The sequence below is a fragment of the Branchiostoma lanceolatum genome, chromosome 14 (genome assembly GCF_035083965.1).
Source record: "Branchiostoma lanceolatum isolate klBraLanc5 chromosome 14, klBraLanc5.hap2, whole genome shotgun sequence".
Classification (NCBI taxonomy): domain Eukaryota; kingdom Metazoa; phylum Chordata; class Leptocardii; order Amphioxiformes; family Branchiostomatidae; genus Branchiostoma; species Branchiostoma lanceolatum.
The window spans coordinates 16,593,072-16,608,326 of record NC_089735.1 but is presented as its reverse complement, the minus strand read 5'-3'; the positions used below and the strand labels follow the sequence as shown (position 1 = coordinate 16,608,326).

Genomic DNA, 15,255 nt, shown 5'->3' with positions numbered 1-15,255 from the left:
CTAAAAGTTAGTCTGAAGCCCTGTATATATATAGAAGGAGAGCGGACGGGCTAGCACCCCGCTGGGTCCTTTTGTTTCGCCCCGCTGCGACCCATTGTGTATAGCTGGCGTGGCGCTGTCTTTGAACAGATGCGTGAATCGCGGTTTTCTATGCAAAGGAGCTTCGGCATGACGTCACACGTGCCGAGCTAGAGCCGACCGGCAGCCGAGATGCCTCGGGTTTCCGACGATTTCCTTATTTGGAACACCCGGTAGGGTTCGGCTGACGTCATCTTTCGATTCAGGACAAAATGGCGGTCATCTGGATACTTGAATTTTTGTCTTACGACTAACTAGGGCGAGTTTATGGTCATTTTTGTTGACAAGTCTCCGGTTTTTAGCGTAAGAAATATAGATTCATACCTAAAATGTCATGTTGCCACAAAAAATTTGTATCGTTTTTCTTTGGTAAGTTTTTGTTTTTTCTGAATAGCTGAAGGGGTCCTCGGCCAAATTTGATGTTTTGGACGGCGGAACCTGGGTAGATTTTCCGGCACCTGGCAGTGACTTTTTGTATGATTTTCGTCCCTGTTCGTGCATGGAGGTCCATGGTTCGTATCCATGGGTTCTTCGGTCATGTTTTGGATAGCTATGTGTTTCCTTAGGAGACTTTAAGGCCGATTTATTTTGGCTCCCGAGTTGACACGTTTACAGAAGAAGGTGTATGCGTGCCTACCCTGGGATCCTGACTGTTTATCGGGCCTTTTAGCTGGTTTCTTTAGCCGGTTCCTTCCCCCAATCCCTTCGGCGACCGAAAGCTCCAAGCCCACCGATGCCCTAAATTATCAGCGCATCGGGGGAGTTCTAGTCCGGGCGGGCTGACTTCTTGGACCGCCGCCGAAGGAAATCGCTAGCGACCCGGTACTAGTCTGGACTCCAGGGTAATGCGAGCCAAGTCAAGCTAAGTTTGTAATTTCTCCTCAGTCGGTTTATATGCACAATGAAAAATACTGTTCTCTACGACTTGTGTTTTTCAAGCCATCCGGCGGTTTTGTATACATTCTCACAGACTTCGCAATCAAATGTACCGCGGCTGCCAGCGGCAGCGTTGGTTGCCGCAGTGCTTTGATTCTCGCCGTTAGAGAGATCATCTTCCACGTTGTATTCTTGCAACTCAAATGTTTCAAAGTCCTCCTCAAAAGTAACTGAAAAAAAGATTGAAGTTGCTCCACACAAACTAGACAAAGTCATTATCGCTGGGTCGCACCCGTGAAAACAAAGCAAAGTCGCCAAGCGCTCGGCGTGAGGTGTATGTACATCGGGGTAATTTGCACCTTGACGCGACATTGACTTTTCACACCCGTTATACGCATAGTACAATAGAGACTTACTAGTAGCCCGTCCGCTCTCCTTCTATATAAAACCTCCTTGCTTGGACCAACACTACTTGGACCAAGGACATTATATATAATGGCCTTGCTTGGACTGTGCAGAGATGCAATTTGTGTGGGTCAATACTTTTAATTCTTTAATAACCGCTTATCAAAAATGCACTTTTCACACCTAGCTCCACATACAACTCACAATTCAGTTGCTAGCTGCATAGGTACTGAAGTGTCACAAGATGATATAGGACTGGCAGTTATAATCGAGAAATAGTGTTTCATGTTAAAAATGACATAAAATGGACCAAACCATTTAAGTCTGGGGCCATCATTAACAATTATCCAGTATAATGGCCCATCCCTACACAATCAATTGCCAATTACATGTACAACAAAATAAACCAGGATAGTAATTGTTTGTGATTTCACACCTTACATCAAGATCCATTTCATGCATCTATCTTACAACTGAGCAGGTAACTTGCAAAGGAAATTAACTAACACCTCACCCACAATGTACACACTATAAATACTTCGAGGAGAATTGTGTCCTACGGACTCTTGTTGTAATTGTGGGAAATAGCATTCAACGAATTTACCAAAAACGACACATCCTATCTTAATTATCGAAACCCAAGCCAACTTTATTCGTGCCGGTAAATACTTCATGGTCACAATATTTTGCAATTAACCCGACTTAATGTCACAAACTCATTTCAGTTGCTACAATCTCTAGCCAACTCTATTCATGTCAGCAAGGAGGTTAAAATAGGAAGGAGAGAGTTCGCCTATTAGTATTAACACCCACCGCGGCCTTTTGTTCTGCCCCAATAACTCCCACTGAGTCGCATTGTCTGGCAGACCCTAATTTTCCCGCCAGTTCTGATGCAAATGAGCCTAAAATGACGTCACGGCTGGAGAAAAATTGCCGAGTGCCGCCGAGCTGAGGCGGACATGCCTGCAGTTTCCGAGGACTGCCTTATTTGGGGTGCGTATTAGAGCTGCGCAGTAGCCAGCAATGGCGGCTGGTTGAACTGGCGAATGTTTTGATACGTGAAACTCTGTTGTGCGACGAAAAATGGGCGAGTTACAGCATTTTTTGTGTGTTGCAAAGCTCGAAGCGAACATTTTAGAACAGAAACATGCCCTCAAATGTTGTCGTTTTGTGGATATTATGTGATTCATTCTGGATATGTCGATATATATTTTAGATGGTCGACGATGAGAAATTTCAATTTGTCAAACTTTCACAATCGGCATCGGGGCCATTTTTTCGGCATCGGGCCTACAATTCTCGGCTTCAACTGTGTTTTGTGCCTCTCTGCTGGCGAAGGAGGATTAATGAGGTACAGTCAAACCTGCCCAAGGCGACCACCCGGCGGACCGGGCAAAAACGGTCGCGATGGACAGGTGGTCGCCATGAAGAGGATTCCACTCACATGTTTCCAGGTCGAGGTTTTCAAATACAGTACGAAAATGGATGGAAATTATGTGAATTTAGACAGCATGACCCCCACCAGGTTCAATTCTCATTGACAGAAAGATCCTACAAAAATTTTATTTTCCGTTATCGTTGTAATAATTGTATACCGCTACATCGTGTACAAATTTTCGTCATAATTTTGACTACAAAACAATGGTTGCCTCGATAAATCTCGCAGCGCCCTCCCGCATTCACACGTTACACACACGCACATCATCGAAGTTTTAAGGCCTAAGACAAATCCCGAGATAACACCTGCTGGTCCCAGCCTTTTTTGGGGCGCCGACCGCTGGATAAAAGGGTCAAAAAAGTTTTCGATCTGACTGTTCTGACAACTAAAGATGAAAACGGAACGGTGTGATTTCGTCGCGCCACCAAGCTCTGTGCGACCGCATGGAAAGGTAAGTCAGTGCAGCAGAACGCACAGCGTCCAATAAAGGTTTGAGATTCATGGAAATAAAAAGAAAAAAAGAATATCAATTTTCATCAATAACTTTAGTATTCGTAAATGTTCATACACAAAAGCATCGTGTTTCAGAAAGGTCAGCGGTACGCCAAATCCGAGCCGCGCCAAATCCAAGATGGCGTCGGGACCAAGGAACAACATTTCTCGCCCGATGTTTTGCCCGCCGCGAAGTCATTTTTCGGTGGAATTTAGTAAGACACAGTGACATTTTTGTTGAATATTCAAAAATAGATAGTAATTTCTGTGAAATCTGACTTTTTGACGCCATGCACTACGTATTCGTTTTGAAAATTGAGTTTAAACCGACCGGAGTTCGCGGTAAACTATAAGATTACGATAGGCACAACAACATCACAAACATTTGTCTTTTTACAATTTTTATAGGGGTAACGTTTTATCAAAACACTTCATGGAGGAATCTATGCTATAACATTGCTATTCCATATATTTTTGTCCTTATTTTTGTCCTACAGTCTTGAAAACATTTCCGTGAAATCCGACAGCAAAATGATCCGATGTCACCGCACGCTTCAAAATTAGGCGGCCGCCATGGGCAGGAATTGTGCTCTGTGCGGCCCCAATTCGTGGCGGTCGCGGTCGCGTTGGACAGGTGGTCGCCTTGGGCAGGCAGCTTAATGCTTGTGCCTATATGGGGGAAATTTTCGGGACCGAGAAAAAGCGGACGCCATGGCCAGGTGGTCGCGTTGAAAAGGTGGTCGCCTAGGCAGGTTTGACTGTACTGAATTATGTGTGTAGAATCGGTAGAATCATAGAATGTATCGAATTTTGTTCTCACAGCTGCCGAAAAGAAACGAGATATATGCCCTTATACCTAGGATCTTTGACACAGAATCTGTACAAAAAGACTGACATATTACATGCAGAATGTAGCAGACGTATTAGTTCAGCGCTTTATTTGACCATGTAGTTTGTAGGGTGGATGTTGTTACAAAGATTAACCTTGTTTCAAGGCTGTTGAAATCAAAAACGGCCACAGGATATAACGTTAGTTGCAGCGCTTGAATTTCCTCTGATCGTTTTCTCCGCTATCTACTTTTTCCCGATCCTCTCCCTGATTTCTAAAAAGATTAATTCCTCGAAATAGCTAAAATTGAACTTACGACTGTCCCTCCACTAAAACTGCTAATCCCCGGGGCGCTCCAATTTGCAACTAAACAATGGAACAGATCGCTGGCGTGCCGCGCTGGCCCATTGAAATCAGGGCAATTGACACGTTTAAGTCAATTACAGTTTTGACGTTTGCGGCCCACTGAGGACAAAAGGCAGTAATTTTAAACTCTCTCCTTCCTATTCTAACCTCCTTGATGTCAGTAAATATCATTTTATACTAAGGACATAATGATAAGAATTAAGATTATAAATTTCTTCTGTATTGGCTGGGGATGCGTACCGGTTCTGGACCTGTAAAAACGTTTCGGTTCAGGTCCAAAAAACCGAAACCCAGTGATTTGGTTATTTGGTTATTTCGGCACTGGACCGGTAAAAAAATCTAGCACTCACATATCTTTTTCGTTCTAGACCATCTTAAACATTCCATAGATCGCGAAATTTGCGCTCGAAAAACACGAAATCATTGCGATCCACGGCGGCCATTACAGAATTCCATAAGTCTGGCAAGTTCTCGCGAGACTTGGATGACGTCAAGGGAAACTAACGATGTGACTGGTTGAACTTGAAGACCGCATGGCTGCCACTGGGCGCCATATTGGATATTTTTGTGTTTTTCTTTGCGGCAGACAGGGTCATGTTTGCTTGATCTCTGTGGGGTACACAATGCCACAGCGTGCTAAGTCGCGGCGCTCTGCTCGGAAGAAGTGCAGCGGGTCCGCACGCCTCGACGCCGGGCGATCGGTTTTGCGGTCATGCTCGGCTGGCGGAGCGTGGACGGACGCCGCTTGAATTTTGCGATCACCAGGTCGAAACGCCGCCAAATTATGCCGCTAAGGCAATTATTCAAATATGCTAGGGTTCAAGTCCGGACCTATTGAACCTAAACCTCTGGGTTCAGGTCCGGACCGGTACCTGAACCGGAAGGTGGGTTTCGGAATGCATCCCTAGTAGTGTCTACTTTCATCTCAAAACCCGGCACACTGGGAATCAATTTATGTGAAACTAATTTTTCTATAGTAAGTCTTGTCTTACAACATGAAAAATAGTTACGTCTGACTTGCAGTGCAAACCCTTTCCTGGGCCGAGCACACTCAGCTGAAGTGATTGATGTTTAATATATTGCCAAGAACGATCAAAGAAGTACACTATTAGAAGGTATCTGGCTCCAAGGACTGGGGATGATACATGACTGTGATGAGTACAAAATGTATACTCGGGAGGCCAGTTTTAACATACATGGTATTGAACTTCATATGAAGCATCCATACATGTACGTCACACTTCCAAATCTCTATTTGAGACCTCTTTACCAATGCCTCAATTCCTCTCCCATTTCTCTAATCGTTGCAAAAAAAAAATAAGTGAAGCCGCTGTGAATAGGTTGTGTTTTGAAATTGGCTAGGCAATACTTGTTGGTCGGCGCGAGTCTCTCGTACAATTGTGCAAACGTAACACCCCCCTCACCAACATCGATGACAATACATACCAATCTACAATTACGCCGCGAGTTTTCTTGTGAACTTCGATGCTGAGGTATTCTGTGGTAGTATTTAACGACTTTTACAATGTTGGCCTTTTGTGGCAATCAACAGGTTCTGTGGAGCCTTGGAAGAGGTGATTTTTTTTGGAGAACAGGCAAAAATCAATGCTCACGCGGATATCTGTGCTGACTGAGACCCTACCATGGGGATGAGTGTATCATGGTACCTTTTGAGGAATCAAGTTTCTCCCCCCTCCCTGGGAGACTTGTCTCACGTTTCTGTCTCCAGAAGAGAGCCTGCAGTAGAGTCGTTGCTAATAACACTGAAAACATACCCTCCAACTGCCTGGCCACGTAGGTGGTACTAAAAAATACACGCCTCAAATACATACACATCTATTACTTTTACTGTGTTTTTTAACTTCACCGAGGTTATGCTTCCAGGAGCGATTGTGTGTGTGTCTGTGTGTCAACAAGATAACTGCGAGAATTACAGTTTGGATTGTCTTGATGTTTGGATATGCGGGTAGGTCTTGATAAGACCTTGAATTGGTTAGATTGTGCCCCCCCCCCCAGTGGCGTAATAATGTACTGTAGCAGTTCCTCCAGTCTCTGTTTCTTTTCATTTGAGTTGATAGCTCTTGGACACAGGAAGAAGTGACATACCCGGTAGGTTTGAGCTTCTTAGAAGCTTGTTCGGGAACTGCAGGGGCGTTTCTGTGAAAAATGTTTGATAACACAATTCTTAAGAAGGGGTTGGTGGATTGTCATACTTTTTGGTACGTCTATAGCTTTAATAATGGTTGACATAATTAGATAACAATTATGAAAATTATGATCTAATTTGCATAATCAATAAGGAAAAGTTATAAATCCAGTGCATTCATGATAGGACTATTCAAATGTGATACAGTATATGCCAATTATTTGTATACCTTTTTTCTGTATATTTCGTCTTTCTGTATAGAATTCCAAAACACCAAACCATTTACCATTCACTCAATTGTAAAAACAATGCATATCTGTATAGCCCATAATCGTAAAGTTCGGGGTATTGTATAGAATCTTGTCCGATTTTATCGTAAAATGAGTAAAGGAATGACCCACAACTATAGGCTAAATTTTGGATTTGAATTGTTGTTTCGGGAGTGGGGACGCCGTCTACCGTTCAACAATCACATTCCTTTGTTACTCGCTATTGTCATGCTTGCAAACAATCGATATCGGTGCCTTTGACATACGGTGATCTCATTAAAAACCTGTTTTTCAAGACTCAAGCGACGAAAGTGAACAAAAATACGAAAAGAAAAACACGATTTTTGTCAGAGCATTTGAGCCTCTACGCTGTATTTTGCCGCGATTTACAGTTATTTGTGGCCGTATTCGAAGGAGAACCTATTCCTTACATTCTTTCCCCGTGAAAATCCTGCTTATGTAGCGTAGATGAATCCTATTTTACGTCGCAATTTCAGAAAAAAATAAAGCGACGAAGGTCTGGTGACGCTGGGCGGCCATCTTTGTTTACTCATTGATATGCATTTATCTACGCGCTGATTGGTTTACGTCATAAAAACCTGTGCTCTGATTGGTTGACTGTAAGATTTCACGTGATCAACATGCGGCGGGAGTTTTTTATTTGGCAGGAGTTTCCCACGCAGTTTGGGCTTATCTGAACAAAATGGATCGCCTATTTAATCCAATATGGTGACGTTAAGATCGACGAAAAGGTCGGATTGTACTTTGATTAAAATTTTGCAAAATAAAGTTGCGATATCGTTAGTGTAATTGTGTGTCTTGCCCAAAATCCAATTCGCCCCCCCCTCCCCTCCTTCGGGACGTCAATATCGCTAGTTCGGACAGTCGTATAGTTCGGGGAGTCGTATAATTTGCGCTGACAAATGGGCTATACAGATATGCGGAATCTACTGTACATCCAACTGAGTGAATCATGATTGAAAAAGTAGAACGGTTCGAACCATTTCAGCAAGATAAACCGTTTTACTTGTGAACGTGAACGCTCCGCAAAAGCATTACGAAACCGGTTCACATCGATGTTTACGACGTCGCACATCCGGGTACATGAGGTCATCACTTGGGGCTTTAGCGCGGGAAAGAGTGAAAATTTTTAGCTGTCAATCTGGGACTTTGCATAATACCCAAATTCGATGCAAACCGTTTTCAGCACAGGTGCAAGTTTGTATCGCGGACGCAAAATGTAAACCGTTTCAGTTCAGAATATATCGGAATGGTTTGAACCGTTTTATCATTTTAATCATAAACGGGGCCAAAGGGAGGAACATAGTCAGATTTCAATCATGCAAATAATTTACATGCACATGAAGACCTAAGTCCACAGATAACTTAAACGATTCTGATAAGTGACCGGTAGGGGTGGATACCGGTTCGCTGGACCTGATTCGGACCTTTATAACATCCACGAACCGAGTCCAAAAAAGCTAAAGCCAAAAACCTGAGTCAAAAAAAAACTGAACAAAGTACAAATATATTTCTCTATTTTGTTTGATAAAAAGTGTTTTGAAAAAAAGTCTACCCTCTGACAAAAAAGGCATTTAGAACAAGTGCCATATTAAAATATCAAACACTGGTTTATCTTGAAAGTCTGCTCCCAAAGAAATTTTATAGTTGTGCATGTCAATATGAATTCTCTATGCTTAATATTGGTCTAATAAAACAAAACATCAACTGGACAGGATCAGGTCTAGGTTCAGGTCCGGACCTGAACCTAAATCTCTGGACCTAAACTTGGACTTGAACCTTATTAAGCCGAACCGGTATCCACCCCTAGTGACCGGAATTTTATACTTGCAGTTAAGTTAATGTGAACATCATTAAACTTAAAGATGGAGTATGTCAATCAATACTTCATTTGCACAATTAATGGGGCAATATTAATGCTAGAGTAGCTTTCTTTGTTGAGATAAGACTTTCAAACTTTAGACAACTTCTTTTGGGGGGGGGGACATTATCAGCTGATACAATTTATTTAAATGAATACCTTGTAGTCATCAAATCAGGGCCTCATTTACATAATCTATGAGGAAATGGTACAATATTCTAATCAAGTAATCCATCGCACAGGTGCAGGATACATAAAATCTCATCAAGAACAGGTTAAGATTACGAAAAACAGGTGAGGCCTGCCATATGTATTGACATACATGTATGTCACAGTACTGTAGGGAATGGAATGTCAGTCCTAGAACAGATTATAATTCCACTTTGCCCCAGGAAAATCCCAAATTCTCAAATGGGAATTCTTGAATTCTTCTAGGAAATTCTACTAGGAATTCTTGGGACCTGTCCTACAACAATCCGTGATTCTCCTTGGACAATCTCCAATTCTACTACTAGTACTAGAAAAAATTCAGTTTACATCAGAATGTTTTGGAAAATAGACAATCATTTCATAACTAACATTTCAACCAATTTCAGCAAAGTAATTAGGCATACAGGAGCTAATTTTCCGTTCCCTATGCAATACTAAATTTAATGTCAAATTGACAGCATGGATTGATCAAGTAATGGCAGATGAGGATTAGCAGCAGAAAGTAGAATTCTACAGATTGGTTCACCGTTGAAGAGCAGATAAACAGCATTGGACAGAGAAAGAAGGAAGGACAGCTACTGCATCAGGCAAGAAAGATATGACAAGGCTCTTAAAGCATTGCAACTATAATGGTTGTATGCAAATGTCACTGATGTACATGTACATACATAGGACATTTGCAGTTCTCAGTGCAGAAGTGACCGCAAAATATCACAAATTATATTTCTAGTCTTACACTTGCATGTAGTTACAGTAATGGCCTAATTATATCAAACAAGTGGAAAAAAACAATTATTACATACAACACACATACAGGAACATGCTGTATGAAAACCATAAAAGGACTTAAAACATTGCGAGGTCTTAATAAAATGGGTACAGTGCGGTGTAAAACTGTCAGATAAGACTATAATTTGAATTTTCTACAAAATCTTGAAAAAAAATTATGTACTTGTGTTTGAGTTTCAACTTACATTCAGCTCATAAAACTACAGTATACAGACTGTTTAGTTCACTCTCCGGAGGCACAAATAACATCAGATATTAGCAACTCTAAGGGCATGAAAAATCCAATTTAAGTATAATTTTGTAGGTATGAGACAAATTATGTAAGTAAAATAGCAACATATAGGCTATGTCGCCCACCACCAACCTTCTAGTCTCTGGATCTTCGCCTTCACTGATATGACAGTCTCGAATGGAGAAACTCTAAGTTCAAAGGCTGTACCAGTCAAGGTTTCAATAAACAGATCCATGCTGGGTCTAAAGAGATCGAAGGAACGACCAGAAAGAAGAAATCCGAAAGTTACAGCAGGACACCTCTGATTTAGTCCGCCTCATGAAGACGACGGCTTGACCGAGCCGCCCTCCCCACCACTTTCACACTCCATTCTTGTTCTAAATCCTCCTTAGAAACGCCACAATTTACACATCTTCCGAATCCTCTGAGTTTAGTGGGTGCCTATCCTGGTGAAGGTTCCATGCTGGCGCGGTCTGGGTTGGAATAAATGCCAACTGAAAATGAAAATCTTGAGACGGCAAAACCAAAATGTCGTCTGTGTTTTTTCACCTCAAGAATCCACCATGTAGCAGAATGTCCCGGATGTAGTCGTCGCCCAGCAACAGGTCACATGTTGAATAATAAACAATGCTGCAGGAGGTGAAGGGAGTGCGGACATGTGATAAGCATTAAGTCTCGTGCCTGTATTACTGCGAGTGTGCAGTAAAATAATCCCATCTAGAAATATTGGGACAAAAAAGCGTTTGTCTAGGTCAATCACAAATACCTTTTTATCGATCCCACTTGATTTAAAAAGGATTTGAGATCAAAAATTGTGTATTACTGCCAGCATTAAGTAGGAACGTTTCGGCACCCGAGCGATTGTCGGACGTGTACACTTTTTCGTCCTGAGTGATGCGGTCGGGCGCTGGCGGCGAACTGCTGCATCTGGCATAGGCTCGCGCCACGGAGCCTAATAGAAAACCGCCGTTCATGCCATGCCGCCAGCGGCGGTGCCGTCAGCGGCGGTTCCATGATGACGTCAAACCAAGATGGCGACGACCATCGGAACAGGGCGGCATGGCGGAGCAGCGAAACTATATGGTAGACTTCACAACAACAACTGCATGTGCATCGACAACGACAGATACAAACTGGCATACGTATAACAAGGTACGATAATAAGAATATTTTAGAAGTCTAAAGCATGAAACGTGCCGCTAGAGCTTCTTAGATCGTGCGTAACAGTAGCCGACGTTATAAATCATAGTCCATAATAGCCGTGGCGACTCTTTAATCGGGTATATTTTGCTGTATGTCTAAAGACTCTTTTACATTACCCTCACAAGAGTCGTGGAAAGATCCATTGAAAAATCTACACACAATACATCGGCTGCGCGATAGTTGCTTCCCCGCCAGGTTTCTGGGTGTCCCTAGCTTCCTTGCACACTTACCTATCATTCGGCACCCGTAGGAATCCCAGATCACCCGTAATATATCCACAGCGCGACCATTTGCGAACAATCCCCCACGTATCGCTTCCTCAGTTCAACCGCGCAGCCATCTTGTTTGACGTCGGCGATATTCGGAAGATTTCCGACCGTTTCCGGAAAGCGCTCGGAACGTCGTCGGGGGATCGGAAAATTACGGAAAACTAGCGAAGATCCCCCGACGACGTTCCGAGCGCTTTCCGGAAACGGTCGGAAATCTTCCGAACCTTCCGAATATCGCCGACGTCAAACAAGATGGCTGCGCGGTTGAACTGAGGAAGCGATACGTGGGGGATTGTTCGCAAATGGTCGCGCTGTGGATATATTACGGGTGATCTGGGATTCCTACGGGTGCCGAATGATAGGTAAGTGTGCAAGGAAGCTAGGGACACCCAGAAACCTGGCGGGGAAGCAACTATCGCGCAGCCGATGTATTGTGTGTAGATTTTTCAATGGATCTTTCCACGACTCTTGTGAGGGTAATGTAAAAGAGTCTTTAGACATACAGCAAAATATACCCGATTAAAGAGTCGCCACGGCTAAGTCCATAACAGGACTACGGCTGTGAATTTTATCCTGATATTCTTGATCTTGATCGAGTACTGGGCAGCACCCCTTTGTTGGAGTAAGGCTGTAGCCTGTCATAATGAGGATTTTTCTCCACTATTGGCAGGCTGTAGTAAGAATATTAATACATTTAATTATAGAAACAAAACAACAAATGTAAACAAGAAAACAAACAATGGCAGGATAACGAATTTGGTTCACAAGACCAGCTCTATACATTGGGTCAACCAGACCATCTAGCATTGCTGAAACGTTAGGAAGTCAACGTTGATAAAGGAGAAATTTGACCAAAAAAATTTGAAAAATGTTCAGAATGACATATTACTGTAAAAAAAACAGCATTCAGGGGACAAATTATTGCATATCTTTGCAACAATAACAAACAGATGCTTGGATAAACGTGACTAGCAAACAGACTTTCTCAACCTGACTTTTCGTGATCTTGATCTTTTCCATCTATACAGACATAAACTACGCTACACATTATTTTAAGTCATAACTAAACTCTACTCTACTCTACTCATAACTCATGTGATAGTTATAAAACCTATTCAAATTTCTTTTTAATTCAGACCTGCTTCTGACCATTACACAATCAGTATAATGTACTACTAACTATAAGCTCCACATTTTCAAAACAATCATGCTGAATTAAAGATAATTGTCCCAAAGAGCCACATGTGTCTGTTTCTGGAAAACTGCCATGAGAGGCTGAAATTGAAAATGGTGTCTCTTTTGAAGGAGAAAGGCTTTTGGAATGGAACTTTTTGGCTCTCTCATCTACACAGTACTCAGACTGTCATATCTGATAACCATCTTAACACCAGTATGCTTAATTAAGCCAAAGAGACAAGCCCCCAAGCATCATTATAGAAAACTGCCACGAGAGGCTGAAATTGAAAATGGTGTCTCTTTTGAAGGAGAAAGGCTTTTGGAATGGAACTTTTTGGCTCTCTCATCTAGACAGTACTTGTACTGTCATATCTGATATCTACATCAACACTAGGGTGCTTAATTATCCTAAAGAGACACGCCCCCAAGCATCATTAAGGAAAACTGCCACGAGGGGCTGAAATTGAAAATGGTGTCTCTTTTGAAGGAGAAAGGCTTTTGGAATGGAACTTTTTGGCTCTTTCATCTACAGAGTACCCGTACTGTCACATCTGATAAGTACATTAACAGTAGTGTGCTTAATTACCGCAAAGAGACATGCCCCCAAGCATCATTATAGAAAACTGCCACCAGAGGCTGAAATTGAAAATGGTGTCTCTTTTGAAGGAGAAAGGCTTTTTGGAATGGAATTTTTTGTCTCTTACTGTCATATCTGATAACTATCTTAACACCAGTGTCCTTAATTAACCCAAAGAGCCACACCCCCAAAGCATCATTATGGAAAACTGCCACGAGAGGCTGAATCTGAAAATGGTGGCTCTTTTCAAGGAGAAAGAATTTTGTGACAGAACGTTTTGCACATAATATATACAATTATATACATATATATATTTTTTTTAGATCAATCTTTGCAGGTTTCCATGTGAATTTATGCTCAATGACACTCTGGTCTTTTTTTTTATATAGCAACTGGCTCATTACTAGGGCCCCAGCCTCAAACCAAGATGTACAACATGCAACTGAGGGAGACAGCCTTGTCAATACCTTGCCCAGTCAATATTTTGCATGCAGATATGAATGGGAAGGGGACATCTAATACACATACAAGCAGCTCCACAACATACAGTATAACACTTATGTTTATGATGTGATGTACCATAGGTTTTCACTGTTTTGTAAGTCCATATAATTTTACTTTCCTGTACATGTAATTCAATGTCAGTTTTATAGGGGGGTTCATTTTTTGTATCTGGCTGGCAGACTAAGGGCCACGAAGGCCTTCAAAGCTTTAGTAGAATGTGCATACTCTCCATGGAGGGCGGACAAAAAAACGGCATATGATAAAAAGGTCACAATCATCCCCACCAACCTCTGCTTGGAGAGAGGAATGTGTTAGGCAAATTCTGTTTCTGTCTACTTACAGCAGTAAATATTGCCCTGTTATTATAATCATGCTGATGCATTTTAGAATATGACAGAAATACATTTTCAAGCTTTTTATCATTCTAGCACATATTGATTCCAAAGATGCCATGATGTTAGCAGTGAAAATATAGTAAGGATTTTGTACAGAAAATATACAGCATGTTTTTATGTTCAAAGCATTCTCCTACATGTATATATAATTGTATATATAAACAACAAATGTATAAAAGATTGCTTCGCTATTAGAAAAAATTATGATACTCATAATTAGCCCAACTTGAATCATGTAAAACGGTAAACCTAAGATAGTCATTTTGTTGTAGTTAATTGTGTTATTCCATATGTATTTCTTGTTCTTTTTTAACTGTTGTTGCCATACTTCGTACCTGCTACAATAGTCGTGCAATAAAATTCTATAATTTCCCAATTGCTGTGTTTGTCCGAGTATGATGATATAGAGACTGACAATATTTAGATTGTATTAGATTGTATGTCAGCATTGTTAGATTTAATTACCATTCCTTATAAATGATGCTTGTATGCATTGTAAGTATTTATCATGTGTAGTTTATGTATGTGTGTTGATACAGGATGGTTGATCACTGTCTGATCGTTTCATGACCCGTTAAAACTGTAACTTATATGTGTATACCCTCTAGAAAGCATAACTAAAAATACTGCTATGTTACTGAAATATATATTGATATCTAAAACATTTGATGACTGATGAGTTTCCTTTCTACTTGAGACAAAGAAAAAAGAATGGTAATCGATGTGTATATTATATTCCAGTACTTGTGTTTGCATGGGCACTGCATTTTTCAATTGTAGATCTATTCTCTGCCAAGCTGTGAACAGACCACAACTCGGCAATTATCATTGCAAACTGGGGAAGGCCTCTACACTCTTCAAAACGGATACAATGCTGCATGACAAAGGTCATCCACCAAGAGGCCCAAAGCTGACTTTTATCTTACCAAATATTATTATAGTCCATCTAGAGGTTCTTAAATTTTGCATTTAATGGAGGCAATAATCTCATTATCTGTATGGGTTTTTTTAAGTTAGTAGATCATCCCATAATCTCACACATTTCCTTTGTCGTCAGTGAATGAAAGAAGGCCAGTGACCCCCAAAAAAAATTATTAACGTCCCCCATCGCCTTAATGT

At 41.4% G+C, this 15,255-nt stretch overlaps 1 protein-coding gene and 1 long non-coding RNA gene across 4 annotated transcripts in view; one reads left to right on the top strand and one right to left on the bottom strand.

Annotated features, from left to right (window-relative positions):
• LOC136448324 (AN1-type zinc finger protein 4-like) overlaps positions 1–11,553 on the bottom strand; it is a 40,786-nt gene extending 29,233 nt beyond the window's left edge. Inside the window, exon 1 of one of the 3 annotated variants that reach the window (XM_066447728.1) lies at positions 11,446–11,553. In XM_066447728.1, coding sequence (XP_066303825.1) covers positions 11,446–11,452 — 7 coding nt within the window. In that variant the 5' untranslated portion in view covers positions 11,453–11,553. Of the gene's footprint in view, positions 1–10,144; positions 10,570–11,445 lie in introns of those variants that run through there. The other 2 variants (XM_066447726.1, XM_066447727.1) reach the window with 2 other exon arrangements.
• Positions 10,640–14,800, top strand: LOC136448325 (uncharacterized). Its single transcript, XR_010757861.1, has 2 exons — positions 10,640–11,164; positions 13,627–14,800. It is a non-coding gene; the product is annotated as an uncharacterized lncRNA (long non-coding RNA).
• Positions 14,801–15,255: the final 455 nt, after the last annotated feature.